The 27053-nt window shown below is 36.0% G+C and overlaps 4 protein-coding genes and 1 long non-coding RNA gene across 10 annotated transcripts in view; 2 read left to right on the forward strand and 3 right to left on the reverse strand.

The window, feature by feature from the left end:
- Positions 1 to 108: 108 nt before the first annotated feature.
- LOC128892077 (4-aminobutyrate aminotransferase, mitochondrial-like) lies at positions 109 to 2283 on the reverse strand. Its single transcript, XM_054152174.1, has 8 exons — positions 2232 to 2283; positions 2017 to 2132; positions 1769 to 1936; positions 1622 to 1708; positions 911 to 1552; positions 678 to 835; positions 333 to 601; positions 109 to 265 (listed from the first exon to the last, which is right to left on the reverse strand). The coding sequence occupies exons 1-8, from the start codon at positions 2281 to 2283 to the stop codon at positions 138 to 140; spliced, it is 1620 nt and encodes a 539-aa protein (XP_054008149.1). The 3' UTR covers positions 109 to 137.
- On the forward strand, positions 1098 to 5663 carry LOC128892080 (uncharacterized). Its single transcript, XR_008461003.1, has 3 exons — positions 1098 to 1224; positions 1328 to 1954; positions 2028 to 5663. It is a non-coding gene; the product is annotated as an uncharacterized LOC128892080 (long non-coding RNA).
- LOC128892035 (nucleosome-remodeling factor subunit NURF301) lies at positions 2715 to 19546 on the reverse strand. Of its 3 annotated transcripts, XM_054152075.1 has the most exons (26): positions 18833 to 19546; positions 15249 to 16300; positions 14806 to 15088; positions 14508 to 14716; positions 14064 to 14432; positions 12841 to 14001; positions 12570 to 12760; positions 11366 to 12502; positions 10972 to 11281; positions 10747 to 10882; positions 10183 to 10460; positions 9831 to 9971; positions 9616 to 9723; positions 9347 to 9531; positions 9011 to 9268; positions 8652 to 8871; positions 8229 to 8558; positions 7971 to 8159; positions 7664 to 7894; positions 7243 to 7552; positions 6949 to 7153; positions 6602 to 6864; positions 6312 to 6479; positions 6033 to 6228; positions 5873 to 5957; positions 2715 to 5781 (listed from the first exon to the last, which is right to left on the reverse strand). In XM_054152075.1, exons 2-26 carry the CDS (start codon positions 16285 to 16287, stop codon positions 5579 to 5581), a joined length of 8205 nt encoding a protein of 2734 aa, XP_054008050.1. In that variant the 5' UTR covers positions 16288 to 16300; positions 18833 to 19546; the 3' UTR covers positions 2715 to 5578. The 3 variants fall into 3 exon arrangements, with proteins under 3 accessions (XP_054008050.1, XP_054008051.1, XP_054008049.1); XM_054152076.1 differs by lacking the exon at positions 18833 to 19546 and having other exon boundaries at positions 10183 to 10427; positions 15249 to 17839; XM_054152074.1 differs by lacking the exon at positions 18833 to 19546 and having other exon boundaries at positions 15249 to 17839.
- Positions 18444 to 20480, forward strand: LOC128892065 (probable aminoacyl tRNA synthase complex-interacting multifunctional protein 2). Its single transcript, XM_054152155.1, has 4 exons — positions 18444 to 18735; positions 19569 to 19718; positions 19815 to 20025; positions 20097 to 20480. The coding sequence occupies exons 1-4, from the start codon at positions 18583 to 18585 to the stop codon at positions 20456 to 20458; spliced, it is 876 nt and encodes a 291-aa protein (XP_054008130.1). The 5' UTR covers positions 18444 to 18582; the 3' UTR covers positions 20459 to 20480.
- Positions 20481 to 21036: 556 nt separating this feature from the next.
- LOC128892036 (protein sidekick) overlaps positions 21037 to 27053 on the reverse strand; it is a 48883-nt gene continuing 42866 nt past the window's right edge. For 2 of the 4 annotated variants that reach the window (XM_054152078.1, XM_054152077.1), the window contains exons 18-30: positions 26820 to 27000; positions 26528 to 26743; positions 26256 to 26452; positions 25988 to 26184; positions 25662 to 25901; positions 25381 to 25578; positions 25160 to 25301; positions 24806 to 25084; positions 24565 to 24585; positions 23787 to 23944; positions 23555 to 23717; positions 23137 to 23465; positions 21037 to 23062 (exon numbers count right to left, since the gene is read on the reverse strand). In XM_054152078.1, coding sequence (XP_054008053.1) covers positions 22820 to 23062; positions 23137 to 23465; positions 23555 to 23717; positions 23787 to 23944; positions 24565 to 24585; positions 24806 to 25084; positions 25160 to 25301; positions 25381 to 25578; positions 25662 to 25901; positions 25988 to 26184; positions 26256 to 26452; positions 26528 to 26743; positions 26820 to 27000 — 2564 coding nt within the window. In that variant the 3' untranslated portion in view covers positions 21037 to 22819. The remainder of the gene's footprint in view (positions 23063 to 23136; positions 23466 to 23554; positions 23718 to 23786; positions 23945 to 24564; positions 24586 to 24805; positions 25085 to 25159; positions 25302 to 25380; positions 25579 to 25661; positions 25902 to 25987; positions 26185 to 26255; positions 26453 to 26527; positions 26744 to 26819; positions 27001 to 27053) is intronic. The other 2 variants (XM_054152080.1, XM_054152079.1) reach the window with 1 other exon arrangement.

Consider the following 27053-nt stretch of genomic DNA (forward strand, 5'->3'; position numbering starts at 1 on the left):
TCTTAAGGAGCATTAAACCTCTCGATAGTTCTCGATGACAACTATTTTAACACTTTATTAAAACACAAACTTTTTTATTAGAATTATATTTAATAAATACGAGACAGTAACAAAGTAAAATATCGTTTATAAACGTATCAACTTTCTGTGAGTTCCTTTAAGCAAGCACGAAGATTTTCCAAAAAGATATCTGCATGGTATTCCCCAAATATTAAACATGGTCTCAATTGAATTGATTTTGTCCCGCTGTCTCCCACTTGAATACCTGATATATTTGAATATTTAAATACTAAATTAATATTATAATACACGTATTGTAGAAGATTCTTTACCTTTGCAACGTATTTGATGTAATAGCTTGTTCCTCATATCTTTGCATCCCATATCAAATGCCATGATGAATCCTCTACCTCGCACAGAATTTATTACTTGTGGAAATTCATGCTGTAACGTGTTTAGTTGACAAAGCAAGTAATTGCTGACATGACAAACATGAGTTAACAGATCTTCTGCTTCAATAGTTTGCAATACTGCTTCCAAGAGTATTATTTTACTTGGATCACCCATCCAAGTGTTAAAAATTCTATATGGACGCATAGGCCTAGACGGACAACAATCCGTAATATTTATAGAACAATATTCTACTGCAAATGTAAACTGAGTAAATAATACGCTACATGTATTCAGAGGAGTGATAGAAACCACTTGCTTGCATTTTGTGGCTAAATGTAACAATGTCAGGGGGAGTATTTAATTCAAAATATTCGTGTGCCCATATTCGTCCGGATGCACCACCTCCTGTTTGTATCTCATCAATTATTAAGGGAATAGATCTCTACAAAAGATTTATTCATATTAATATTCCAGATATTAATTGCTCACCTACTTTATACAAATTGAAACACCTTACCTTTTTAGCAAGGCCTTGTAAAGAGTGAAAGAAATCTGGCGAAGCATGTCTATCTCCTCCCTCACATTGTATTGCTTCAACTATAATACCAGCCACTGGAGCTGTTTTCTCAGATTTTTCTAATAAATCTTCTACCTTACAATAACAATTCTGGTATAGACTTTTGAGCTTATAACGATAGCATTGTTTAAAGCATGCATGTATCATATTTACTTGTTCTAAACACCGTGCATCTTCTTTTTTATTTTGTTCTTCGTGTTGGTCTAAGGGGTACAAATATTGTGGAAAAGGTGCAATCGGCCATGGAAGAGAAGGTATGTCAACTTTCATTATATACTTGCAATGTGTTAGTGCCAATGCAGCAAATGTTCTGCCATGACATCCACCTAATTTTACACATTTGATCAATTTAATCAGTGTCGAGGCGCTTATAACGATAAAAATACCTTCGAAAGAAAGTATAGACAACTCAGGGCAACCAGGTGGTTTATTAAAGGGTGCACTTTTCTTTTCCTCATTTGTAAAGCTTCCGCCTCGACGACGTCTTTCTGCATATTTTATAAAGGCAGCTTGTATAGCATGCTCGTTTGAACATGCACCGCATGAAGTTGTAAAAACACATGGTAATCCTTTTGGAGCTACCTGATTAAATGACATTGTATACATAACATTTTATTTCTTTTCAATCTATCATTATTTACTGTGTCTTACACATGGTTGAAGTAACGTATCTTGAAGTTTGCATGGCCACTCTAAACCAGGGAACAATCCCAATGCTGGTCTATTTGCCATTATTCGCTAAAAGTACATACAATAATGGAAATTACAAGAAATATAATAATTTTGTATTATATTTACTTGATTTCCTACACACGACAATGCACCAAGGATAGAGCGATGATTGTATCCAAGAGGAAGAGTAGAAATTTGCATAAACATATCTAAGAAAACGTTTCCATCAATGTCTGCTAAATAATTTCCAACGGATCTTTGATAGTCTGCAAAATATTGAATGGAGCCTACTTGCTGCAATATTTTATAATGGTATCATATCGATATGTATTATTTTTAAATGAAATTTGTATTGAAACAATAAGAGTATGAACCTGAATTTTAGAAAATTCATTCAGAAGAGTTTCTGATCTTGGTCCTGGAATTTCTGTAAGTGTGTACGGTTTCGCTGGTTCCCCAGGTAAAGGTGCTTTTGCTAGATGGTGAAGTTCTGCAGATGTCATTTGACAAACGTATATTACACGTTAAAACTAGGACTAGTACATTGATCTTCGGATGATAACTTTCAATGTATTTACTTTGTACTTACGACGAGGTGGTCGACTCTTTCGAACGGAATACAATACACTTTTACATAACATATTGTACGAAATTTGTATATATTTTAAATATTGTCACTTTTATAGAGAATTTATAAAATACGATTACAATTATATTTGAAAACTTTAGTATACGTGTAATTAATTCATGCTAAATTGAAAAGCATTTGAAACAAAGTTTAAAAATGATAATAAAAGTTATATAATTTATTTATACGAATGACATATTCATACTTTTGTTTCTGATCATGACAGAAGAAAGTAACCAACTGTTAATGTAGGTATTAGTATTGCCTAAACTTCAAAGTATTGATAAAGTCTACGTCTATTTAAATAATAATAAAAAGAAAGGTAATATACATTTAAATAAAATGTGTCTATAACTATGAATTTATACAGTACAGTATTTTTTTTTGTATGTAATATGAAATTAAGAATGAACTACTGAACGGTATTAATATACTTTTTTAAAGTTTCATGAAGCCACTGTCATACAGCAGTTTATTGTTTTTTAAGCAATTACAAATTAAAAAAGGTAAATTAACATACTATGCTCTCTTCTAACTTATATTTATAGTGCAATAAAAACAACAAAGTTTATGATTAAAATTAGTACAAATATATTTATTATAAACTAGTAATATTAGATTTAGATGAATATAGTTATGTAATCACACTTTGTTGCTTTTTCCTTAATAGAAATAAACACCTTGTTACATGATTAATAAGCGGGGAGTGAAATGGAGCAGCGTAAAATTTACACGGCTGCAATTTCTTCACCCAGTTTTTACACTTCAGTAGCATGCCAAAAACTTACACGGCTAAATATCTATTACACATTTCAAAGTGTTTCTACAATTCTTTTTTTTTTACAGAAGAAACTTTACTTCAATACATTGTCAAATATCGCTCCTACGTAAGAAAGGAAAATTCGACAGAATGATCGTAGTACGGCTAAGATTATCTTAAACGCATTCACGATTTCAAGAGTATTTATTGATTTTATTTGTTTACATGCGTCTCGTGAGAGGGATTAACTCTTTGGGATAGTTCGTTTCTTCCCTTTGTCTCGGACGATACATAAAGTTAGTACGTTGCATTACATTTAAATTGGCATGTTTAATTCGCTCGTAGAAGTATCTTAACGCAAATAGTTACTAATATTTGTTCAAAAATCTATACGAATCAGTAAACTTTCCGAGGCAATGCAAAAGAATTCAAAACATACATGCAATCACAAAGAGTAAATCCGTCGGAGCATCTTCACCCTAAAATAAAATTCTGTTTAAAATGTTCGCTTAACTCTTTGCTATCTATCGATTGAACGAACTTTAAATGTAGATACATTCATCGTAAATACAGAATATATCCAGAACTGCTAGGAATTTAAGAAGCGATCGCAGCAAAGAATTAAGCAAGCAGAAATAAGAAATGAATTCATAACGTTTTAATAATACAGATCGACGCATTTTGAAAATTTTCAAAGTACATTACACACAAATAAAATAATGCCCCGATTAGTTTAACGAGACGCATAACGATGTACGACCACTCGGAGCGAGCTTACAATAAAGCTAATGTGGTGTATAAACCTGGGCAAAGTAACGAACTATGTATCCTGTAACTATAATTGAAAGTCGAAGGTAAAAAACAGATCAGTGCCAGGGTTTTATGAACTTTGAATTAAAAATACTGTACAAGCATTATCCTGGCGAAAATGTACAACCTGCTTTGAGCGATCTGCTTTCTTTCACTTAAACAAATCATAGACGATCGACAAGACACGTCTCAAACTCGTGAAACATACAGTTATTGTACATACCCGAAGCCACGACTCTCAATTCTCAATATCAGAGAACAAGTTAGTTGTTTTCCTTACGGGAAATACATTAGACCCTCATAGAATAAACCTACGTGTAGTTTTTGTTCAAAAAAATTCTAGTTTTCCGTTGACTGACGCAAATATTTACTATTTACTTTCACTCTCGTATTTTACTAGTGAAACTTTAGAAGCATTTTTTAATTGTATTGCTTCTTTATGAGTATGTATATACGGGTGTGTGTTTCTGTGTATTTATTGATAAATATCCACGAAATAATATTGCCCTTTTTATATCCTTTATGATTATAGATACCGAACATACTCGTACATGTACAATGCAGCACAGTCTAGTAATTTCCACAAATGGTAGTTTAATAGCTAAAATATAAACAATATTTTCATACAAATCAGTTTCCAGCGTTTTACTGACTTTTCTCCGAAAAATCCGCGTCATATCAGAACCAAAACTCTATATTCTATTCACTCATAGACTTTCCTACTTGGATATATACAAAGCAGATGTTCCTGCTGTAGTTCTTACAAGCTAAGATCGTACGTGTTACTTATAAACAATTTTATAGAAAATTTATGTGATAAAACAACATAATAATAGTTACTTGTGACCACAATAAACAAATTTGTACAATTTATTATGCGCTTGCTAAATAGTTCTTACGTCTACGTGAGAGAAAATTTTTTTTTCTTCTATTAGATGAAATATAATGACGTGTAGCGATTGGACCATTTTTCTTTCCTTTACTGCATGGGTATGAGTAACGTTCGAATGGTTCTCCAACGTACTTGTTTTCATTTTCCACGGATTCGCATTGGGTTACTAAAAACTCATCGTTCTAGACGCTCAGTGGCACTGATTTGATATATTTGTTAATTATTCTCATAACATGCATAATTACACGTAGTTCATCAATGTACATAAATAGTAAAGCTCATGTAGGAATTCTGAACCACAACTTATCGTTTGTTCTAAAAAGAGAAACGAAAGAAATGTTTTTCTCGATAACGCAGATATAAGGTAAGAAGTAATCTTGTATTTACTTTTACTCGCTCGATAAGAAAAAGGATTAGTATACTGACGAATATTTTATTTTCATGAACACATAAACAATGAAAGTTGTTACTGAGATAAAGCGCATGGTATCGTTACTATCTCAAATTGAAATACAAAACTAGAATCCTATGAATAGTTGATTTAATTCATTCATGCAGTGATATAATTAAATTTTATAAGTTCCGGTTCAAAATCCATTGTTGAGCACAATTTAAAGAAAGTTCGCTTTCACGAAGGCAAATGAAACTGTTCACACAACTCTAATAAATAGTGGACATACATGTCCTACTCTTACGTACTTATGGCTATTTTGAATGTCTCTTTTCTACTGGCACAGATCGATCCTTTTTCACTGCACAAAAGTAAATTGCTGATGCTTCGCACTTCCACTATTTATAGTTACAGTTTTCTTCTTTATTTTTTTTGTATTACTTTTTTTTAATTGCTTACTTTCCTTCAGAAAACTTTTCTCTCAAGCTCTTAATTTTGTGAACAAAATAAGTTTCTAAGGATTCTGCACATTTAAAGAAGGGTGACTCTTTCGGATTGTAATAACGACAGTTGTCAAATATCTTTGTCATATCTCCGATGAATTCACTTAACTTCTTGTAAGACCTATCATTTATCCTCAACTCTATCGTTTGTAAATCTAGAAGTGCAATTGATAAAAATATAATATATTCTTGGATGGACTATTTCAAGTTTACGAAAAATATTCATAAAATTAATAATACACTCACCCATTGGTTCCTTTATGACTTTATAATAGTCTGGCGCTTCGTTTGGATCCACTGGCTCCATAAACGGCCAAGCACTCTTATGAGCCTACACGTTAATATTTATAATATTAATACGATCGAATTAAAACACGCTCTAAATAACTTCATACAATTCCTTTACCTGTATCTGTTTAATTAATTTCTTTAAGAGATCAAGGTCTTTCGCGTTAAGATTTTTCATATTAGCGAAATTAACAGAAGAGTTTCGTTGACAATTCGGACAAACATATTCATCGATATTGTCTGCTTCCGACTGAAGAATACCCACACAGCGACCATGGAACCAATCTTGGCATTTGTCACAGCATATATAAAATCTGTAGGAACGAAAACGCTGATCTCGATAAAAAGTAACAACTAAGCATAATCGATAGCATCGGTAATTAGTGTGTTCACGTACTGAGATTCGTCGTAAGGCTGTTTACATAGACAATACAATTCTTGCGTATCTCTCGCGTGTCTGCATTCCGTACAAACAAACTCCGAAAGCGTTTTACACATTTCTTCCGTAATACCCACGCAATCTCCGTGAAACCAATTGTTACAGAGATCACATCCTACGTAAAACCTGATACGAGAAAATAAAACAGCCTCTATAGACATTTTTATTTTTATTTATTTTATCATCTACGGCAACTATAACCCCATCAACGTTCCTCGAAACATTACGAAAGTTTTCCTAATACTTACTTTGTTTCATCGTAAGGTGTTCTACACAGGCAATACAACTTCTCCTTCTTAATTCTATTTGGAGTAGCTGCAGTTGAAGCACCTGGTGGCGTGGTGCTGTTTCCTTGTGCCTTATATTTCTTTGGCCTTCCACCTCTGTTAGGAGGACTAACTTGTTGAGCTACTTGGGCGTTTGCTTTACGCTTCGCGCTTCCCACCTTGACTTCATCTTGTTTATGCCTTTCTGCCTTCGTTCTCGAGGCTAGCTCCGCCGATAAATCCTTCTAGGGTTTAGAAAGAAACAATATAAATATAATAACGCAGCGTGTATCTACACAACATCATATGGGATTCGTAAAGTAGCATACCTGAATGTCTATCTGTAATTCTTTCTCAAGCAATGCTCTCTTTTTAAGAATATCTTTCTTAAGTAGTTCTTTATGTCTGAATAATAACACTTGCATTCGCGAATGCACTTGTTGTTTTCTCCGTAATTCTTGGCTGTCTTTCAGCTTTGCTGCTCGATTTTTTGGTGTCGATTCATTATCCGCCTGCTCAGCAACCTTTTGTACTCTACGCAAGACAAATGGTTCCAAATTCAGCGATGTCGTATAAAGTGTCACATTACTTCGTAATACATATTCGTTATAAGAGGTACTTACTTTGGAGTTTCACGATTTTCTTGCTTTGGCGCGGGTTTCTTCCTGGGCGTTTCCGCCCACTCTGTATCTTGGTCGTGTGTTGTCGATTGCGCACTTGTAGGCGTAGTTGTTGTTGGAATGTTGGAAGGCGCTGGTCTTTTACGAGATGGGACACGCGGTGTCGTGATCGTGGGTGTAGCGTGAGTTTGGTTAGTGGATATCGAATTCTCAACGCTGCCTTTCATCTGCTTCTCTTGATAGCGTTGCAACTGAAGCAATTTCTCTTCTATCTCCGGGTTCAGATTTTCTTGTTTCAGCGCATTTTTAATGGCTAAAAGTTTTAATAATCGTTACATTAAGCGAAGACTAGAAGAGAAAAACGTACTTGCGTTACTTTAAATCGCATTGATATTAAACAAAGTAGCACCGATTAGCAACTAACTTTGTTGGATGTAATCAGGTGTTAAAATAAATTTGTTAGCTGAAGAGTCGTTTCCTTCTTTCAACGACTGCAAAGGTTGCTGACCATTAGCCACGTTTGTTTTCTGAGACTCCTCTTCTGAGGGAACAGCGGGTTGTCCAACTTGCTGTACAACTACTTTGGGTTTCTCAGAAGAACTTGGCATAGTTGTAGGTGGAAGCTCTGGAATGCTTTCTGTTCCCGTTTGCGGTTCTATTCGATTCAGAATAAAATTAATTTAGAATTATACAGATTAAATCGTTAAAAAAAGTGTATAATAAATACGAACCAGTCGCTGCTGGAGGCGATATAACTGGTTGTTGCGCGGTTTGCTGTTTCGAAGCGGGGGTAGCAGGAGTATTCGCTGTTGTAGAAGTCTGTGAACTTTGAATCGCTTGTTGACTATTTGGCGCGGGTTGAACGGCTAGATATATCTTAGTAGGCCCTAGGACTCCTTGCTTTCCTGTCGTAGCTTGGGCTGAAAAATTCCACGAATCATAAATACACTAATAATTTTAAATACGAGTACAACATTATTGGGTCGAACCTTTAAGCAATTGTTGTTTAACTTGCTGTTGCACCATTGCAAGCTGCTGTGGCGTAAAGTCCGCACCTTGCAGACCTTGTAAAACTATACGAGGTCCTTGAGTGGTTTGTATAACTTGAGCAGTGACGCATTTAATAACGGTGCCAGGTGGTTGACCAGCTAACAAAGATGCTTCTACGCTTCCAGGTGCTGGAGCAGTTGAAGTCTGAGTTGTTGGCGTTGTAGTAGTCGATGTTACATTCGTTGAAGCATTGCTAACGTTGACATTTGACGTTTCAGTTGATTGAGCTCCCGTTGTTGGCGCTGATTGAGTAGCTTGCAATGCAGGAACTAAAAATGAAGAAGTTATTTTAAATTAATAACAAAAATGTAAAGGTGAGCAAGTTACGTGGTTCGCGATGTTTATCTAATAAAATAACGAACCTTGTTGTTTAGTTGGTGTCACAGCATTCTTAACTATGATACTACTGTTTGCTGAATTTAAATGCACAATTTGATTGCCCGTCGGTGTACTACGGATTACCACTTGATGACCGCCGATTGTCGTCAATTGAGCTTTACCCGTCGCAAGTTGTTGAGCTAGGTTTGCATTAGTGACTACTATCTGATTTCCGCTGATAGCTTGACCGCCAGATGATAGGACCTATATCATTAACAATATATTAGTATTATAATGAAGCGATATTTACCGGGAGGGGAGGAGGGGGGGGTGGGCGACGACGACGACGACTGTGTAGTGTTAAAGTGTAAACTTAGGCTTTCTTTGATTAGTTCAGACATACTTGTGCACCCTGTACAATTTGTCCGGTGTTGGCTACCACAAGAGCGCTCTTTGTTGATTGAGCAGGTGTAGGTGCAATAGTCACGGTCGCAGTCACCGAACGTTGCGGGGTTTGCACAGTTTGAGACTGTGCTTGTGCCTGCTGAGTTGTTTGTACTTGTGTTGCATTCGTTGCTGCTTTAGTCGAACTAGTCTTGTTAGGCGTGGCATTAGGGGTTGTGACTGCTTTAGTTGTGGTTGCCGTAGTAGCAGTTTTCACCTTTAAGAACAATTTTGTAAATTAATTCCTTTGTTTTAATATTTTACTCGGTTATTTGTAAAAATTCAGTAATTTTACTTGTGTAGTTGAACTCGTTCCAGTTTGTGCAAGGCTTGTAGTAATCGTTTGACCAGTATTTAATACGTGTAGTTTTCCATCAGGCATTTGGACTAATTGTTGACCAGGCATTAAACCTCGAACTTGTAATTTCCCATCTGGTCCTCTTAGAATCTGTACTTTTTGCTGAATTTGTTGTACGGGGGCTGTTTCATTAAAATAAATGGATTAATTCGAAGAAATCATAATTAAATTGCTAGAATGAAATCTAATCAGAGTTGTAAATATACCTGCTTGGCCAGAAACTTTAATTAGGGACTGTTGTTGGTTTCCTTGTAACTGTGTTTTCGGTAAAATGCTTGTAGGACCGGAAACAACTTTTGTTGTACCATCGGCGGCTATTTAAAAGAAAGTGTTAAATATATATATATGTATATTTATACATGATTATTAAATTAATATTATAGTTCACAATATTTAATAATATATTTAACTCAGTATTTACATTTTGCCATATAAATACGTCTGGTACCAATGAAAGTCTTGTTCTGCGTAGGCGTCGTCAAAAGAGAAGTTAATTGTGATTTTGTTGCACTGTTCGGATTCGCTGGTATTGCGACTTTGGAAACTAATTTCACTGTGCCGTCTATAATAAGGAATAGTTGTTTTCAAATCGACTATAATTAGTTTTAAATAGACATGATCTTCCCAAATAATGGCGTTGTTGTTCCGTAACGAATTTGACTAAGATAAAACGCAATGTATTCTGTTGTTTCTGTATTACTCGAATCCCAATAAAATCGTGTCTATTTCAATTAATTTTAAAACGAGTTTAAATACTAAATATTAAGTTTTACCATGAGCGGAGCTAGCAACTTTAAGAAGTTGCGTAGGCGAAGCAGAGTTAGCTGGACTTTTGAGGGTTTCTAATGCTCTCTTTTGTTGGTGAGCGGCTCTTTGCATGCGTAATTGTTGCTCCATCTTTTCTTTGATCTCTTCAGGTGTTGCTTTGCCACTGACAAGTTGATCGCTAATACCAGAATTCGATCCTGTACCTCGATTAGAACCAACACCTATGGATTGTGGTTGACCCGATCGACTCCTAGTAATAATCTGGGCATTAGCCTTCTCTAACCTGGAGAGGACACACACCCAGAGGAGGGTTAGTATCAAGTGGTGTTAAGTGAGGATAGGTCAAAATCTAAGTGATTTTATAAGGTGAAAGTGTCAGGATTCAATACAATCACTTTTTAACGACACACAATTTTTAACAAACAAAAAAAAATATAACATGGCACACAATTTTTAATAGAAACAAGCACCTAACGACTCCAAGCGACACACAATTTTTAATAGAAATAGGTACGTTAAAAATACACATAATTTTATGAAATAGCTTGGAATTTTTCGTATAAACGTACCTATCACCGTATTGTTTAATTTCCCATAATTCCAATTTATCCTCGTCGACCCATTCCTCTGTAACTTGAGGTTCAGTGCTTTGCGGTGATTCTGGTCTTTTTCTTTTTCTGAGACCACTTCTTATTGATGTCACTTCTACAAAGTGTTCGTCATATTTTAGATTCAAAAAATTTCTTAATCTTAGAAATTGTAATTATTTAACATAATTTATTCATTACACCAACCTCTGACTTGCTTTGGTAACTCCAAAGGAATAACGACTTTTCTGCGTAAGTACTGCGTTTTATCTAAGAATTGACCAACGTGACGATGTTTAAGAATCTCTAGTGACATAATCTCTGTGTCCGTTGTGATTTGATGTTTGCCATCTGTGGATAGCGGCTTTGTAGCCATGTCATCCCATCGAAGACATCCCCATAATATCCGTAATTGAAGAGCAGCTGCAGCTAATGATTTAATCCCAACAGTTCGATACAACCAGCACGTTTTGAATAATGGTCTAGGGCATGGATATGGCCATACCGACAAATTCGCCTGATATTTACGAAATAAATTTACATTAATGGATGAAATATACATATTACACTTTGTTATTACTAATATCAACGAATTTAGTACCTTAGCCATATGATGGAAACCTTGAACTGGTATTCGTCCACCGACCCTAGACAATTTACGTAATTCATGCTGCGGTAGTAACAATATACTACGGTGTTTATTTTTTGTGCTAAATGTAGAACACAAAGGATACTTGACAGGGGTGCGTTTCTTTTTACGATCCGCCAAAGAAATTGCGACTTTCTTCAGATAGACTTTCCCCTCAGTTGAAACTGCAGTGTACACTCTTTCCGAACCATCAGCATTTAATTCTTTAGTCACCATGCTCCTTTGCACGGTTCTTCCTCTTCGATTGACGATAGTTGTCTTTTGCCCAGTGCTTGTTTTTGTCTCGGATGAAAATGTGACCGAATTTTGAGAAGTCGTATTTTCTTGCAAAGTTTTTACAACACCGTCGACTGTTTTTACTGTCTGTTGTGTCGTAGTTACTGTTGTAGTAGTAACTACGTTGCTCGTCGTAGTCGTCACTGTATCGACAGGTTCCAACTTCACGTCATTACCAGCATTCGTATTAGGTTCAATTTTTATTTTTTTGGCTGGAGGCGCAGCTCCATCTCTTACTACATTAGTGGCTGGTGTTTCTTCTGTGCAGTGAGTCGCCAAGGCTACTGCAGATTCTAAATCTTTCTTAATCGCATCTTTAGCTTCTTCGCTTCCTTCTACTTTTGGTCCACTCTGCGGTAATTGTCCCCCAGATGTGCCCACTGCTAAACTCGACGGCGATTGATTGTTATTCAGAGCATTAGCTTTTCTTAACAATGCGATAAGATCGCGTTTTAATCTGGCTTTCTGAAGACACATGGGAGAGTAACACGTAGATGTCAAACTTTGCGTCGTAGTAACAACTTTTCCTGGGGGCGTCGTCATGTTACAATAACGAGAATAACAACTACCGTTTTTATTCAGTCTCATATTTGCATATTGAGCTTTTACGTGCTGAATACGCTTTCCTATTACGGCCAACATCTCCCTAGCCGATGTCGATAAAGTTTTATTGGGTTGCTTTCCAGTAAGGATACTCTGCAAGGAATTATCTCCGCCATCCGTATCGCTTTCTTCGTTATTTTCAATGTCAATTTCAGAATCTCCGTCACCTTTTTGATTTGTCGATTGATTTTGTAGCTCTTTTGATTTTTCCTAAAACACAATTATACGATAGAATATTAAATTATATCGATAGAATTTTAAATTAGTCAGTACTCACAGACTGCAATAATCTTCTTTCTTCTAAAAGTTTCAAGTGTGTTCTACGTGCCAGAAAGTCATCGATTCTAGTCTTTTTAGCAATTTTCGGATAGTGAAGTCTCCCATTGGTTGTTAGTGCCTTAGTAATATCAATTTCTTCGAATTCTGTGATTGGCGGAAACACTTTCTCGATTTTCATACCAGCTAAAACTAAAAGAAAAAAGTAGGATAATGAAAAATTTGTGTACAGTTGAAAGGAAGGTAATTAATATAAAATTTTTAATACATACATGATAAATTCATCTTTGTTTCTTGTTTAATTGATTCCGTTTTTGATGACTCGTCGTTTGCCTTGTCTTCTGCTGGCTCAGTTTTTATATTCTCTGCCTTACATTCTTGTTTTACCGAAGTATCCATCCCATCTTTAGAAGACTCTTCCTCTTTAATTTCTTGTTTCACTTTCACGTCTACATTATTCTCTTCCCTTTTGGATGGACAGTATTCCTTTATTAAGAATTCGTAGGTCGGAGGATCCAAAGCTAATATCTTCAATCCCTCCTGATCTTTAATTTGCACCATAATCTTCTGAGGACCTGATCGAAGACCTAACTTCGACATGTCGGATGATTTATAACGGCGACTAGCAGAAACCCACAGCCAACCACCTTGCCCGTGTACTCTGTATTCTTCCCCCTTTTGTTTCCAGACTTGATGTTTCAAGCCTAACGTGTATTTAACAAAATTAAATAAACGATTGCGTTCCTCTTCGTCCTCTCTCTCTTTCTTATCCTTCTTGTCTTGACGTTTCTTCTCTTCTCGTTCAAGTGCCGTTACTCTTTGCAATTTCACATGTCCGAGTTGATCATGCCATACACTGGCAAATACTACCGATTTAATGCACGCTTGCAATACGATAAGAGCACGCGCAAAATCTCTGGGATTAACGCAAGCACCTACCGCTGTGGTCCAAGGTTTACGCAGCAGAGGCCAATTCGTATGCATAAACGGAGCTTGAATATTACTTTCGAGTTGAAGAATCGTCTGACGAAGTGTGCTGACCAGAAGAGCACGAGTTCCCGTCAAACTTCCAACCCATTTGAATTCAGAAGCCTGCGTGAGCGAAAACTTATGCGACAAATGTCTCTTTTTGTCACGTTCTTCGTTTCGTTGCGCCTTGTTCAGAGCGATAGGATTGGTGCTGTATTGATTCACGTACGATTTGAAGTTGTTGTCCATTCCTAATTTAAACAGATGAGTACCAGAAGCTATTTGATGGGCTTTCTGTCTCGTTAATCTAGTACCGTCTCCTTCGTCTTTTAAGCTTTTATCCAACTTTTCTAATTCTTCTTTCGACAATGGCGCGGTACTTCGTCGTTTTAAATCGTCCATATTGAATGTTCTAGGTTGCAACGATCCTGTCTTCGATCTTGTTACAATCGTATGCTTCTTCCCTGTAGAAATTATTAATCGATGGTCAATATTTTTAGCATAAATCTATAACTGTACAACTTACCATCTTTGCCAATTTTTGAGATGCCGTCTTCCCCTTCTAACGCTTCTTCGTCGATTTCTTCCGATGACGAAGTGGATGTACCAGCTTTAACACTTTTATTTGCCGCATCTACGGACATATCAGCGTCTACGCCATCCACTTCTACATTTTCTGCCACCATATCCGGAACATTTTCTCTTGTAATCGATTCTTCGCGCGGTTTCGCTTCTTGTTGTTCCGTAACAGCTGCTAATCGTTCTTCAAGAGAGTCTGTACCCTCGTGTATTCTGCGCACCATTTCTTCAGCTTCTTGTCTTTGCCTCTCCTTCTTCTCCTCCTCCTCCTTCTCTAGTTTTTCTTGGCGCTCCTTTTGTAATCTCTGTATTAGACCTAAATTAAAAAATATTAATTTGGATTACTATACGAGCTTTATCCATCTATTATTCAAATAAAATTTCAACTTACTGTTCTCCACTTCTAGGTACGACTTCTTGTTACCCTTGTATTGATTAGTAATCGATTCTGTAAGCTCCATTTGTCGTACAATTTCATCTTTATAATCGGATAATTCTCTATAAAGCGCAACTTCCATTTCATTGCGGTCAAAGCAAAGCAATACTTCTTCTAACTGTAAAGGTGTGCTATAATACCAAACTTCTCCATCTTCACTTTCACTACAATAAACATAGTAATGTCGTATTAATCTAAGAGATAGAGTATTGTATCGATACCTTTTATTTACATATAACAAAATATATCTTACACAAAAACTCTTCTCGCAAGAAACCAGTATTTTCTACCGTGTCTGTCGAATCCTAAATGTTCCTGACGACATAACGAACCATTTTTTTCGACGTCAGGTATACAATCCGCGACTCCTGTAACTTTATGCGCTTTACACGTACTACACTGCCAGTCTTCGGTAGGAACATCGACTAACGGCGGTTCAACACACTCTAAGTGAAATACAGCTGGACAAGTTTCACAGCATAACAGATCTCCCAAGCGGTGGCAAACTCTGCAGTGGTCGTCATAATGCATATTTCCTAAAAAAAGGCATTTAACATGTATATGGAATGGAATGTTTTCAAGTATGTATATCTGTAAATGTGAAATAATTGATCTTTCAGCATGGACACATAAATTATTCCTGCTGAATATAGTTTTTAAATTTCTGTAATAGATTATCATTAGAGATTAATATACCTTCATGCAGCAGGTCTTCCCTTACTGGATTTGTGATAAGAAATTGATCCGTTAAAAATTGCAACACCTTGATTCTATCTTCGATAGATGTAAAAGGATATTCACAGGACGTTAAAATGTGTAAAATATTTTCATCAAAGCACTTGTCGCTCTCTACATAAGAGCGTAGCACTTCTGGCCAAGACATAGAATCCACAAAATATAAACTAACATTCACAGAGTCTTTCTGATCGAGTGGACCAAAGTGTGTTTGCTGAGAATCTTCTTCTCTAAGCAGAGCTTTAATAAGCATAATATGTATCTCAGCCAATAAATTGGTTTGATCCTCGCATACCAGAGCGGCGCAAAAATCTTCAAATCTGAAGGCCGAAAGACGCACCAAAGTGCGGAAATGTCTGAGTACCTCGTAAATAGATAAAGATGGCATAACAAATTCCTTAGGGACTAATAGGTCATCGGAAGATTTAGGTAAGACCAACGATGGCAGTTCCCTGTTTTGAAGCCATAATGGTTCTGGACTCGGCGGCCTCTGCTGACTGAGTAACGTCTTGCGGGGTGTACCACTTGTAGTGCTATAACTGGAGAGGGAGAAGTCACTGTCACTGGAGGGATCCGGTTCTTCTATACTTTCAGATGAGTCTACATCACTGTGCAGGGGGTCATCTTCTCCATCGCTCTTTTCGCTGGACTCGTCACCGAAGTCAGACCCATAGTGATATTCTGAGTCATTGTAGTCGACGTTGGGATTGTAACCTCGGCGATGATAGACTCCAGAACTTGAATGACCACCCTTACGAGAATGTCTCTCCCTGGGTCCACGAGATTTTCGGGTTCTCGTACTTCGTCTGCTCTCCTCACTTTCAACTGGTGACGACGGCCTCGACGGTGTCGGCGTGCTTGGCTGGGAGTTTGGCGTTTCCGAACCCTTGTTTTGCAAATATTTTGGCTTCTTCATCAGATGATACTGAAACTTCTTTGGCCTTTCCAGGACCACCGACTTCGGGGGTCGGCCCCGTCTCTTCGACACCCTTCCTGTCATTGTCTGTCACGCACTGTCAACGAAATGGCACTTACTTAACACGTGGTTTGTGAAAACGCGCGCTTGTAAACAAATACAAATGACACCGTAGCAATGAAATGGAACCCATGTTTGTACTCTGATCTTTGCGCCATTTTTCGGCTACGGTCACGTGACCAAACACAATTCTTTCATGATTAAAGTTTCGTTACGATCTTTCGTGGCTTCTATATTTCGATCAACGACCGACGGTCGCCCACTTCTAACGATAAAAACCCGTAATTCCTATCGATAACGACGAAACAAGGTGCAGAAAATCATTCACTGACGCGAATGTAAGGGGAATTTACAATATCGGATCGTCTAAGAGAGCGCTGCTCCAATTGGCTCATCGAATCGCCGCCATGTCTGGCCTCGAACGCATCTACTCGAAAAAGTAGACGAATACTTCGATGAGATTTTCTTTTCCCCTGTTTACGCCGATCCACGGCTCGACCACGTCCCTGTCCAACGTATTTAAGTGGGATTCATGCGATCTAAAAAACCGTATGATCGCTTTAACAATTTCTCGCGTAACGTACAGAAGGATCCAATCGCTTTCACCGTAACTACACAAGATCCTGTCAGATCAACAATAGGTGGCGACATGCGCGGTTGGAAAAACGCGATTCTAACCGCACTTCCGATAGAAACCTTTCGTCTTTTCCTCGCTCGATGGCTTCGTTTTCTCCACGTCTCCTCGTATTTTAATCCACTATGGTTTTTATCACGAATTAATCCCGTAATTAGCCTCGATACGCGATCGAACGAACTCGCTATTATCCGCAAGAGAGAAATCTTAACCTTAGTTCGAGAGAAGCTTCGACAGAGGACACCACCTTAATTCCAAATTGTCGTGCGTCGTTACGTCGGTATACATTTTTTTAACATGTACCATTGTAACAATTAAAAACGATCGTGATTAATAGGAATTTGGATTTTTCGATACTTATATCGGGCAATTTTTTTAATAATAAATGCCTATATGTTTAAACGAGGCGACGTACGCGACATCTCTGCGGTTTGGAACGAAAATTCTGTAAAGTTTAAACACAAAGATCGTGGCACAGTCTCTTTTTATAATTAACGATGTTTATTAACTCTTTTTCTTATGAATTGCCAGACCAAATTTATTACACGAAGTGAAATTTAAATTTCGTGCAGACTATGTTTTTATAGTGTATTTAGTGAGAGAATTAAGTATTGATAGATCTCGAAAGTTGGAGTATTATACGAATAGTATATGTTAATGCATCTTGTAATCGAACAAATAAATATATTTGTCGACGGTAGATTCAAATGTTGATCAAATTAAAGCCTAAACAAAATTTGGTACAATGTTATACGTAAGTAGTGACGCAAATATGTCAAAAGCAACAAAACATTCCTCGTGATGTAATTCCGCGAAAATTTGCGTCGCCATCTTGGAAACGGATGTCAGTGTCAGGAGCGGCTCTAGGATGAAACAAATTGGGTACTTTTCTATGGGCGCCTAATGTTAACACCCTTTTTAAAAAGCAAAACTAGGCGAGAGAAACTGCAAAGCAAAGCAATAAAAACACATCTGTGTTCCTATGACCCAGTCACTTTAACAATTAGAGACCTAGAAATTTCCTTGACACTTGAATGTATCGCGTGAAGAAAGAAAGAAGGATTAATTAACTCTGGAAATCAGGTGTTAAAGAAACTAAATCCAGATATGATCCGTGAATTTTGATCGGGGTGTAAACATAAATACTGTTGCAATTGTTAGATATGGTTTCCAATTGTATAAGAACGAAATTAAAGCCTCATAAATATTTTCATGAATATTTGTCTGAGACTCAAAGTGTTGAGTAAAATATGGTTACTACGAGTAACTAGAATACAGACAGTAATGTCTGACAATGACTGAGCGGCAAGGTCATATCCCTTTCGAGTATTTCATAACATTATTTGATATCACTAACAATTTTGCAAATGATGAATTGTCACACTTCGTGTGCCCTATCCTATGTACAATGATACAAAAATTATTTAAATTTATAAATTTTTCATTAGTAGGTGGTGGCATTTTAAGTGTTTTAGACGGCCCTAGGTCGGTGGTCGTAAGGTTAGGTAGCACCGGTGACAGAACGCGGGGGGGGGGGGAGTGGGACGAAAGAAAAATGGCTGTCTAGCGAAAATCGAGAAATACGAAAGACGAACGAGTGTGTGACGATCGAACGTGGGCTCGAATTATCGGTTTTTTTTTTCGAACGGATTAATATCGGAGAAACGAACGAAATTCTAAACGAAATGACGATGTACGCTATGAAACCGATCGTTTCATTGCCACGAATGTCGCATCGGTCAAAACCGATGTACGAAATGCGAAATATACACGAGGAAAGATCAAGGGACGACCATACGGAAGCCGTGAACGAGACCGTGCCTGATATCACTGAGCAGGTTATCAGCTTTTTGAAGGTTTTCATCATTTCTGTAATCCCAGCGACGTGAAAGAAACGCGTAGCCGCACGTTAACTAGAATTAATGGTTTACTCACGCTTTTATCGTGCATGGTAGTTAGGAAACTTTCCTCTGTCTCGAACTTGTTGTGCATGACTCCTCCCAAAATTTCCACAAGCACTAATCACGATCGACCGGGAATATGGTTCTACAGGCTTGATCGATGCCTGCCCCTCCAATTTTTCGTCTAACAGGACATTACGCGACCATGGTACGCGAAAAATTCGGTTCGCTCGAAGAATAAACGTGAATCCACCTATAATTATTATAGAAGAAGGGCAAGCTTACTAAATTAGAACTGCACTGAAAGCTACAAAGTACAGTTGTATAACCAAACACACATAAAACCTAACCCAGTGAAATGATCTATATACCTTGTAGCTGTTCATTACCATTAATCAACAATGTAACTGATCATCTGTCAAATTCATAATTCATGACCATCTTTATTTTTTTTAGAAAGTCCTTGTCATGTTGAATTCATGTTATACTTACTTTTTGCTAAATGTTATGAATATTTTCATATTATCATAGAAATTGAAAGAGATACATTAGTACTAGTAGTGAAATGAGCTGAATGGTGTAGACTAAAATTATAGAGGAATTATAAGCAGTACAAATGTGTCTCATATTGAAATGTAATTATTGTCAGAGAATAAAATATGTGTTGCATTGTTTAATCCTGTTAAAGCTTTCATTTGTAAATCCTACTCGGATTCTAACTTTTTAATTAAATGTCTTGTGTACCCAGTTACAAAAATATTTTATTTCAGAGTCCACTGCCAGAATACAACGCGTTGGAAGCTAGGCAGGAAAAGATACTGGCTCAACTAGCAGAACTCAGAAAACAAGTGTCGACACTTTCTAGTCTATTGAAGCAAACAAATCAAGCTGTTACAATCGATAAATGTCATAAAACTCAGGTAACTCTAGTCACACTTATTCATAAATGTATTTTGTTCATTTTGCTTTAGGAGCCAAAAGACACTCATTAATTTTATTACCATTGATTTTTATAGGATCCAGTTAGCATAAATCTTATTGTTAATGTGAACCCAAAGAGACCTCCTTATTTTATATCTGCGCTGCAAAAAGTCTGGAAGGACACTGACATTACAGTACAAACTTATGTTCATTCAAGTATTGGTGGAGATGTCCCTACAGTTCATCAAGAAACTAAGGGTTCTCCAAGAAACAATCTTGTGAATCTATCACTGATCTGGAAAGATGGTAGGTAAATCCATATTTGTGAAAACCCTTAAGTAATAATAGATATGTATTACAATTAATTTTATTTTCAGTTGAAGATCTGGAATTTGTAACTGGCCTATATGGTTATCGCATCACCGGTGAAACGAATTTGTTAAGATATATAAGTAGGTTATTAAGTTCGCACAATTACGAAAATTCTAGTCTGAACGTCGTGAATACGATCGACTTGATATTAGATTTGTGTTATTCTATACACTTTCAACAATCGCTGAAAAAGAAACAAGAAATCTTGTCTTTAATAGCTGATAAGTTAGATAAAAATTGGTCAAGTGAAGGAAAGCCAGATATAGCAGATATCGCAGTATGGTGTACAATTAAGCAAGTGTTCCCGAAACAGTGTCCGCCAGTGCTCAAGAAGTGGTTTGAAGCATGTGAAAAACATTTTGTATAAATAAACGTCTACCGAATCGAAATCGTTTATTCCGTGAGTACATTTTCCACTTCTAATTTCGGTAATACTTCTTAAACATTGACTATTGGCTAAAATCACGAAGCAAAGATCATCAATAAAATTGCATAAATTTTATTAAAAGATTAACATGTATTTGAAATATCTTGTACAGGCATATTATAATTTTAGATGCACTTTGATTAAATATATTATCGGTACATAGAAAGTCGTGTAGAAATACTTTTGTTCTTGAACTAAAATGTTTATTGGCAGTGATTGAAAAATGTTTCAATTTTTTAATTTCTGAAGATAAAAGAATGTTGCTATGACACAGGACGGTAATGGTTGACGACTGATATTAACAAATAATAAAATTAACGCTATATAATTAATGGAAACTAGACAGCAAGTATTTTAGTATAAGAATTAATAGTATATAATAAAATATGAAAGTACAATTTTTGTTTAAAGTAAGTGTTTACAAAATGACTTGCGATCTAGTTTATGACACGTATTAATCACGATTATCGGATAATAATTCATATTACGAGCGTAATTAACTAAAATTATCCAGTAAATGAAAATATTAAGTTTAATTTATTAGTTTTGTTCATCGCTCAATTATTATTAATAATTGCTCTATTAAATACGGTAGAATTATAATTGTCATTCTTTTGAGTTTTCAATCATGTCCCCATTCACTTTCAACGTGTGTATTATCTTTAGTAACAAATTTCTAAATTTCAACGCATATTGTCACAGAATATTTTTCACGATTCATTTTGTTTTCTACAAATTTAAAACATTTAATTTGTATCACTTCTATAGCTTTTATTATAAAATTGGTACTAAACAAAGAAAAACATTTCATGTATGCATCGATATCAGTCTGAAATGTTCTTCGCGCTTAATAGTTGTTTCTCCTATGGAAGAATAATTACACTGAGTAGATGTTTGATGATAAAATGAGTAACGGTTCTAAGTTGAATCAATCCATGTATGACGATGGTTTGCAATACTGTAAGTGTGATATAATACAACTACAAATGAATGAATTGTTTGCTGAAAATTGAACAAATTGCATACATTTTTCATATGCAAATGTTAACATATTAAAACTGAATTGTATAAATAATGGAGATAACTGATAAGTATCTACTTATAAAAAGTTAAATACATGTTGTATATAGATTATTCAGCATAAATTTTTACCTAACATTGCCTAAGCTGTGCACTAAATGTACAGATGTCGTATTCGGTATGTATCGCTAACTCGTAATTAATACAAGTTTTATGTACATTGTCTATTATATTAAGAAGAAGTCACTTATAAATAATTACAAATGCACGCAGTCACATTTTACGTAAACATTCGCATGTTTACTGTTTATTCGATACAATAACATTATCAGACTCAGAAATCTTTAGCGTATTCAAAATTGATATGATAGGCCTGATTGTGAACTGTTTATAAATCTAAATTGATCTCTTACATTTTCTAATTTCTTCTTTACAACACGAATACATATAGGTTTTGAATTCGTAACATTGAAGAGATTTCTTCATTGGAGTTATAAAACTTGCATTGATAAGTGACATTGCAGTCAATACGTTTATTGAATAAGTATTTATTTAAAAAATTTTCAACAGAGATTTCATCGTATTTTCCATATTAATCTAGTATTAAAATATTGTTTTTATTTTTTTCATTTTAATAATCACCACTCGGTTGTTGTTGGCAGTTATCGTTTTTATGTTACCCTTTGTTTAACTAATAACATCGCATCTATTGCATTTTCATACGTCACGTTAACAGATGGCTTAGAATAATGTATTCATCTTATAGTTAAAGAAATGCAAGCGTTGCATTACTCGAGATCCGTGCAGCATTCCGATTTAAATTTAATTAACAAAAGTAAAAATATTCATTATACACATTACGACCTTATCTAAAATTATAAATAATATGTATCTCAATATATCACAATATGATGGTGCCAGAAGCATTAAAATTACTATACGAAATGTCAGCGTGCGTGAAACACTCGTGAATACGTGTTTCAACGTAAGTCTTTAACTCTGTATATATCAATTTCAGTGCTGAGCTATTAAAATTCTATCGAACTAGCTTTACTCTACGAGAACGATTCAAGTTTCAACAATCAGTCTCTTCCCCTGTGTCTGTGAATTTAAAAATCTTCATCCTAATGCAACAATTCGTTTAAATAATTTCGGAATCATGGAACCAATTCTGACTCAGCACACAAATTCGCTTTAACTTAATAGTCGCGTAACGATTTCAAGGCATCGTTACGCTAAACCGGCACCCTATCTACTTAAAAGCTTTTTGTTAAAAATGAATTATACGAATGACGAGAAGCCAGGCAAAGGGGCTCTCGACCTCGCCATATTGTTCATAATAATTTGACCTCCGTTTAAACTGACAACAGCACTACCTTCAGGTTCAGAATCAGTGTACGACGAATAATTTCTAACTGGCTTTTGCCGCTTCCATGACTGCCTCAGAGAGTCATTTACATTGGCATAATGATTTACAAAGGAATGTGGGTCCGATTGTACACTTTCATTCTCACTTTCAGATCCCTGTAATATAACATACAAAAATTAAATACACTGTCTCGTGTATCTCGTGGTTAGTTGCCAAGAAAATATTTTACCTGTGAATCAGTCGAACTAATTTCAGAAGGTTTCTCTGTGACGCTACTGTCATCGGGATTTTCATCGTACCCCTTGAGACTCTCTTCGTCGCTGTGATAAGCCACCGACGCTGGCGAAGGTCTAGGGGGTGATTTGCCTAGCATCGTAGGAGGAGGAGGATGCATGGACTTTCTTGCTAATGTGCTTCTTTTACCTAAAGTACCGCAAGCACTAGCCATGTTGATAGCTCCACCTCCTCCTTGTCTTGATCTATAAAGTTCTAAGTCGGATTCTTGCCTATCGTCCGTGTCCATTGCCATGGACTCCTCTAAAGTTTTTTGTGCTTCTTCTGAAACAAATATTTCATTATCGTTAATCAATGGTCACATTATTTTGACCAGCATTAACATATGATTAAATTACAACGCAAATACTTACGTTTATATTTATAACTTTTACTTTTCACGCATAGCACCGCTATGACCATTATGATAATTATAATCGAGGCGGCAGCTAAAGTAACCATGAACCAAGTTTGTCTGTAGAATGGTCTGTGTTGCAAATACGCATATTCAAGATACAGCTTCGACGGCGTTAATATCTATAAAATTAATAATTGCGTTATTATGTTCGATGTACAAAAATTTATATCTTCAACTGTATTATTTACCGTTTCCGTTGAATACGCCGGATAACTGATTCCATAGCGATTGTACGATATTACTCTGAACAGATACGACGTAGACGGAAGTAGATTTTGATAGGATACAGAATATTCTGTTAATGGTCCATTGCTACTGCGTACTATTGTTTGCCACCGACTGTCATCTACAATTATACGTACACGAATAATGTTTACTTTGTTCCAACGACACACTTTTAACGCAGTCGAAAACTTCTGCAGGTTTTCTTGTAATTGTATTTCGGAAAAAAAAAGATCAAATGAAAAACAAAACACATTTCTTCTGCAATGAAAAATATAAGACAGGTTTAATTTAGTGGACTTGTTACACGGTTAGTCGAATCATTTGTCTCGTATTTCTGATTTGGTAAAGTAACAATTGAAAACTTGCGAAGTTACGTTGTACGTTTTATATTATATATCTGAAGGGCATCGATTGAAAAAGTATTAGATGTAGGAATCGGTAAGTTAAGATTATAGGAATACTGTTATCTAATGAGTCAAACTTTAGCTATTCGTTTGTTACACGATAAATTACAGCAGCATTCAATGTTAAGATTCTTTTATGTATTCTAAATAGAATTTATGGAAAATGTCATGCTATGACATTATCATGCAATCAATAGTACAAATACCACTAAACAAAAATATAATCACAGATTATTACAAACAGAAAGCCATATATTAACACTAACAAATCATATACTGTTGAGACCATCTAATACAATAACTGACGCTCAATATATTTACGTGCATTGACACTTACAATGCTGCCACTCTTCCATTGCTATATCATTACAAAAAAGATAATATTAGTAATCGAAATAATACTATTTCGTAATTTTTATATCGACGATACAAAATTAAATAATAAAACGATTTTATTATCTTCGCTATCGTTAACATTTTAACGTTTTCTCGATCAGTTTCGTGACCTTCGTCATTAATTTTTTTTCGCAATTTTAGTTTTCGGACCATGTAGTATCGAAATATTTTTGTTCACTTACCCTTTCGACGCGTTTCAATATAGTATCCAAGAATAGGTCCTTTCCCGGAAGCTCCGTTAAGCCATTGCAATTCAACGCTAGACACTGTTTTAGTGACAGCAAGATTGCTCGGTGCTATCGGTGAACCTTCCTGCGGACCCGTTGTAACATTTCCAGATATGGGAGGACCAAAATCAATGGTTTGAGCTCGAACCATGAAAGTATATGTTTCTTCCTCTTCCAGAGGTTGAATCAGTAAACTTGTCTCTGTTACTTTCTGCTTGACTTGTTTACTGAAACCTTGAGTAACACAAAACGTTATTTATAAGCGATCAACAATATTATTACGCGTTTAAAGTAATTTAGGAAACGTACGATCATTTTGTTCTGCCGTTTCATAAGTAACAATGTAACCGACTATTTCACCGTTTCGTAATTTCGGTGCTTCCCAAGAAACACGAAGACTAGTCATCGTGATCTCCGAAAATAGAAGATTGTGAGGTGGTCCAGGTATATCCTGTAGTTAAGGTTCGATGTTATTTTATAAACGAATTGGCAAATACATATAAATTAATCTCAATTTAGAGTGTATTTACCTGCTTAGTCCTGACGGTAATGGGTGGAGATCTTGGACCATCACCCGCAGGATTGAACGCCAATACTTGAATGCGATATTCCGTGTACTTATCCAGAAAAACTAAGCTATGCGTTAAGTATGACGCTGGTACAACCTCTATTTCTTCCTCTTGCTTGTTTTCCAGCTCCTGGGGCGAGTCGGTGACTAAGTAAAAAATCTAAAACGAAAAATATAGATGAATTATTATTAATTATATTTGAGAATTTATTTTAAATTATAAATATGGGAAACGAAAATTACTTTATATCCCAATAAATCTCCATTTTGCATATTAGCTTGTGGTGGTTTCCAGCGCAATTGAACCTCTGTAGAAGAAATTGATTCCGCTTTTAAATGTTGCGGTTCTCCAGTAGGAACTGCTTCTCCAACGTACACAGTCACTGGAGGGCTAGATGGACCTTCTCCCTCGGAATTGAAGGGTAGTACTACTACCTCGTAATATCTATCCTCTGTTAGGTCACTCAAGACAATTTTTGTGGCCTATAATTTAACAGCAAAGTTGATTAAAAACAAGTCCTCATTTTTTGATAAACATTGTTCTTCTAAATAGTAAAGTCTATTATTACTTTTATTCCTAAAACTTCTTCCTTCGGCGTGTCTTGAAGAGCTATCGGAAAATCAGAAACTGGTTGATAAACAACGCGATAACCACCTGTTTCGTGATCTCCGCTCCAGTATACTTCATCTATCGCGTTCCAATGAACCTCTATACTAGATGTTGTTATCGGAACGACTTTCAGTCCCGTGACACCTCGGGAAGGTGCTGTAAATTCACGTTACAATAAATTATGCGTCACTATCGGATAAACTATATAAATAAGATAAGATAAGTACCAGCTGGTAAAGTTTGAACTTGAACAGATTCTGTGCTCCAAGTTGAAGGACCTATGTCATTAGTAGCTTGTATGCGGAACTGATAGAATGTGAAGGGTTTCAAATTGTTTGCTGTGTAAGACGTTAAAGTCGGCTCCATTCTTTCAGGAATGATTTGAAATGGTCCTGAATTTTCTGATTGTTGCACCGTGTAATAACTAGAAAAAAAAAAGAGGTTAAACAAAATGTAATGCTAGAAATTATATGCTATGTTTATTGCATAAAATATGTACCGTAATGGAGCAAATCCATCGCGGCCAGGCGTCCAAGTAAATGTTATTTGCCGGCTTTGTACTTGTGATCTACTTATTTGCGGCGTTGACGGGGCTTGAGGACGTTCTCTGTTGTTCGTAGTGAAAACAAGAGCGTACGCTGTCTTACCCCAGCCAAGCCTCGTCTGCGCGGTTACGGAGAACATGTAATATTTTTCCGGTTCTAAACCAGTAGCTCTGCAAAAATATAAATTCCATAAGTATCTCAATATTTCCGTTAAAAATATTACTAATTGAATATTATTAACTATACCTAAAAGTTCTATCCGACGCAGGAAATTCTTTAGAGAATTGATGGTTTTGGCTGTTATTTAGATGAAACATAACTTTGTAGGCGAGGATCTCTCCGTTTGGATCCTCTGGAGTATCCCAAATGATACGGGCAGTAGTAAAGCTTACATCGGGGAATGATACGTTCGATGGAGGCCCAGGAGCTAAAGTTACACATCATTTTATTTAATTCGATTCCATAGAATGACAATTTAAA

The sequence above is a fragment of the Hylaeus anthracinus genome, unplaced genomic scaffold, assembly GCF_026225885.1.
Source record: "Hylaeus anthracinus isolate JK02 unplaced genomic scaffold, UHH_iyHylAnth1.0_haploid 12002, whole genome shotgun sequence".
NCBI lineage: Eukaryota > Metazoa > Arthropoda > Insecta > Hymenoptera > Colletidae > Hylaeus > Hylaeus anthracinus.

What these genes read in the sequence shown, in the direction of transcription:
- LOC128892077 (XM_054152174.1), bottom strand. Translation starts at nt 2,283, where the DNA reads ATGTTATGTAAAAGTGTATTGTATTCCGTTCGAAAGAGTCGACCACCT. An exon ending in AAAGAGTCGACCACCTCGTC is followed by an intron (nt 2,133 to 2,231) that starts GTAAGTACAAAG and finishes TGACATCTGCAG; the next exon opens with AACTTCACCATCTAGCAAAA. An exon ending in ATACGTTACTTCAACCATGT is followed by an intron (nt 1,553 to 1,621) that starts GTAAGACACAGT and finishes TCATTTAATCAG; the next exon opens with GTAGCTCCAAAAGGATTACC.
- LOC128892035 (XM_054152075.1), bottom strand. Translation starts at nt 16,287, where the DNA reads ATGACAGGAAGGGTGTCGAAGAGACGGGGCCGACCCCCGAAGTCGGTG. An exon ending in GTTTCCATCATATGGCTAAG is followed by an intron (nt 11,282 to 11,365) that starts GTACTAAATTCG and finishes CGTAAATATCAG; the next exon opens with GCGAATTTGTCGGTATGGCC. An exon ending in GAACGAGTTCAACTACACAA is followed by an intron (nt 9,269 to 9,346) that starts GTAAAATTACTG and finishes TTGTTCTTAAAG; the next exon opens with GTGAAAACTGCTACTACGGC.
- LOC128892065 (XM_054152155.1), top strand. Translation starts at nt 18,583, where the DNA reads ATGACGATGTACGCTATGAAACCGATCGTTTCATTGCCACGAATGTCG. An exon ending in TGCCTGATATCACTGAGCAG is followed by an intron (nt 18,736 to 19,568) that starts GTTATCAGCTTT and finishes ATTTTATTTCAG; the next exon opens with AGTCCACTGCCAGAATACAA. An exon ending in ATAAATGTCATAAAACTCAG is followed by an intron (nt 19,719 to 19,814) that starts GTAACTCTAGTC and finishes TGATTTTTATAG; the next exon opens with GATCCAGTTAGCATAAATCT.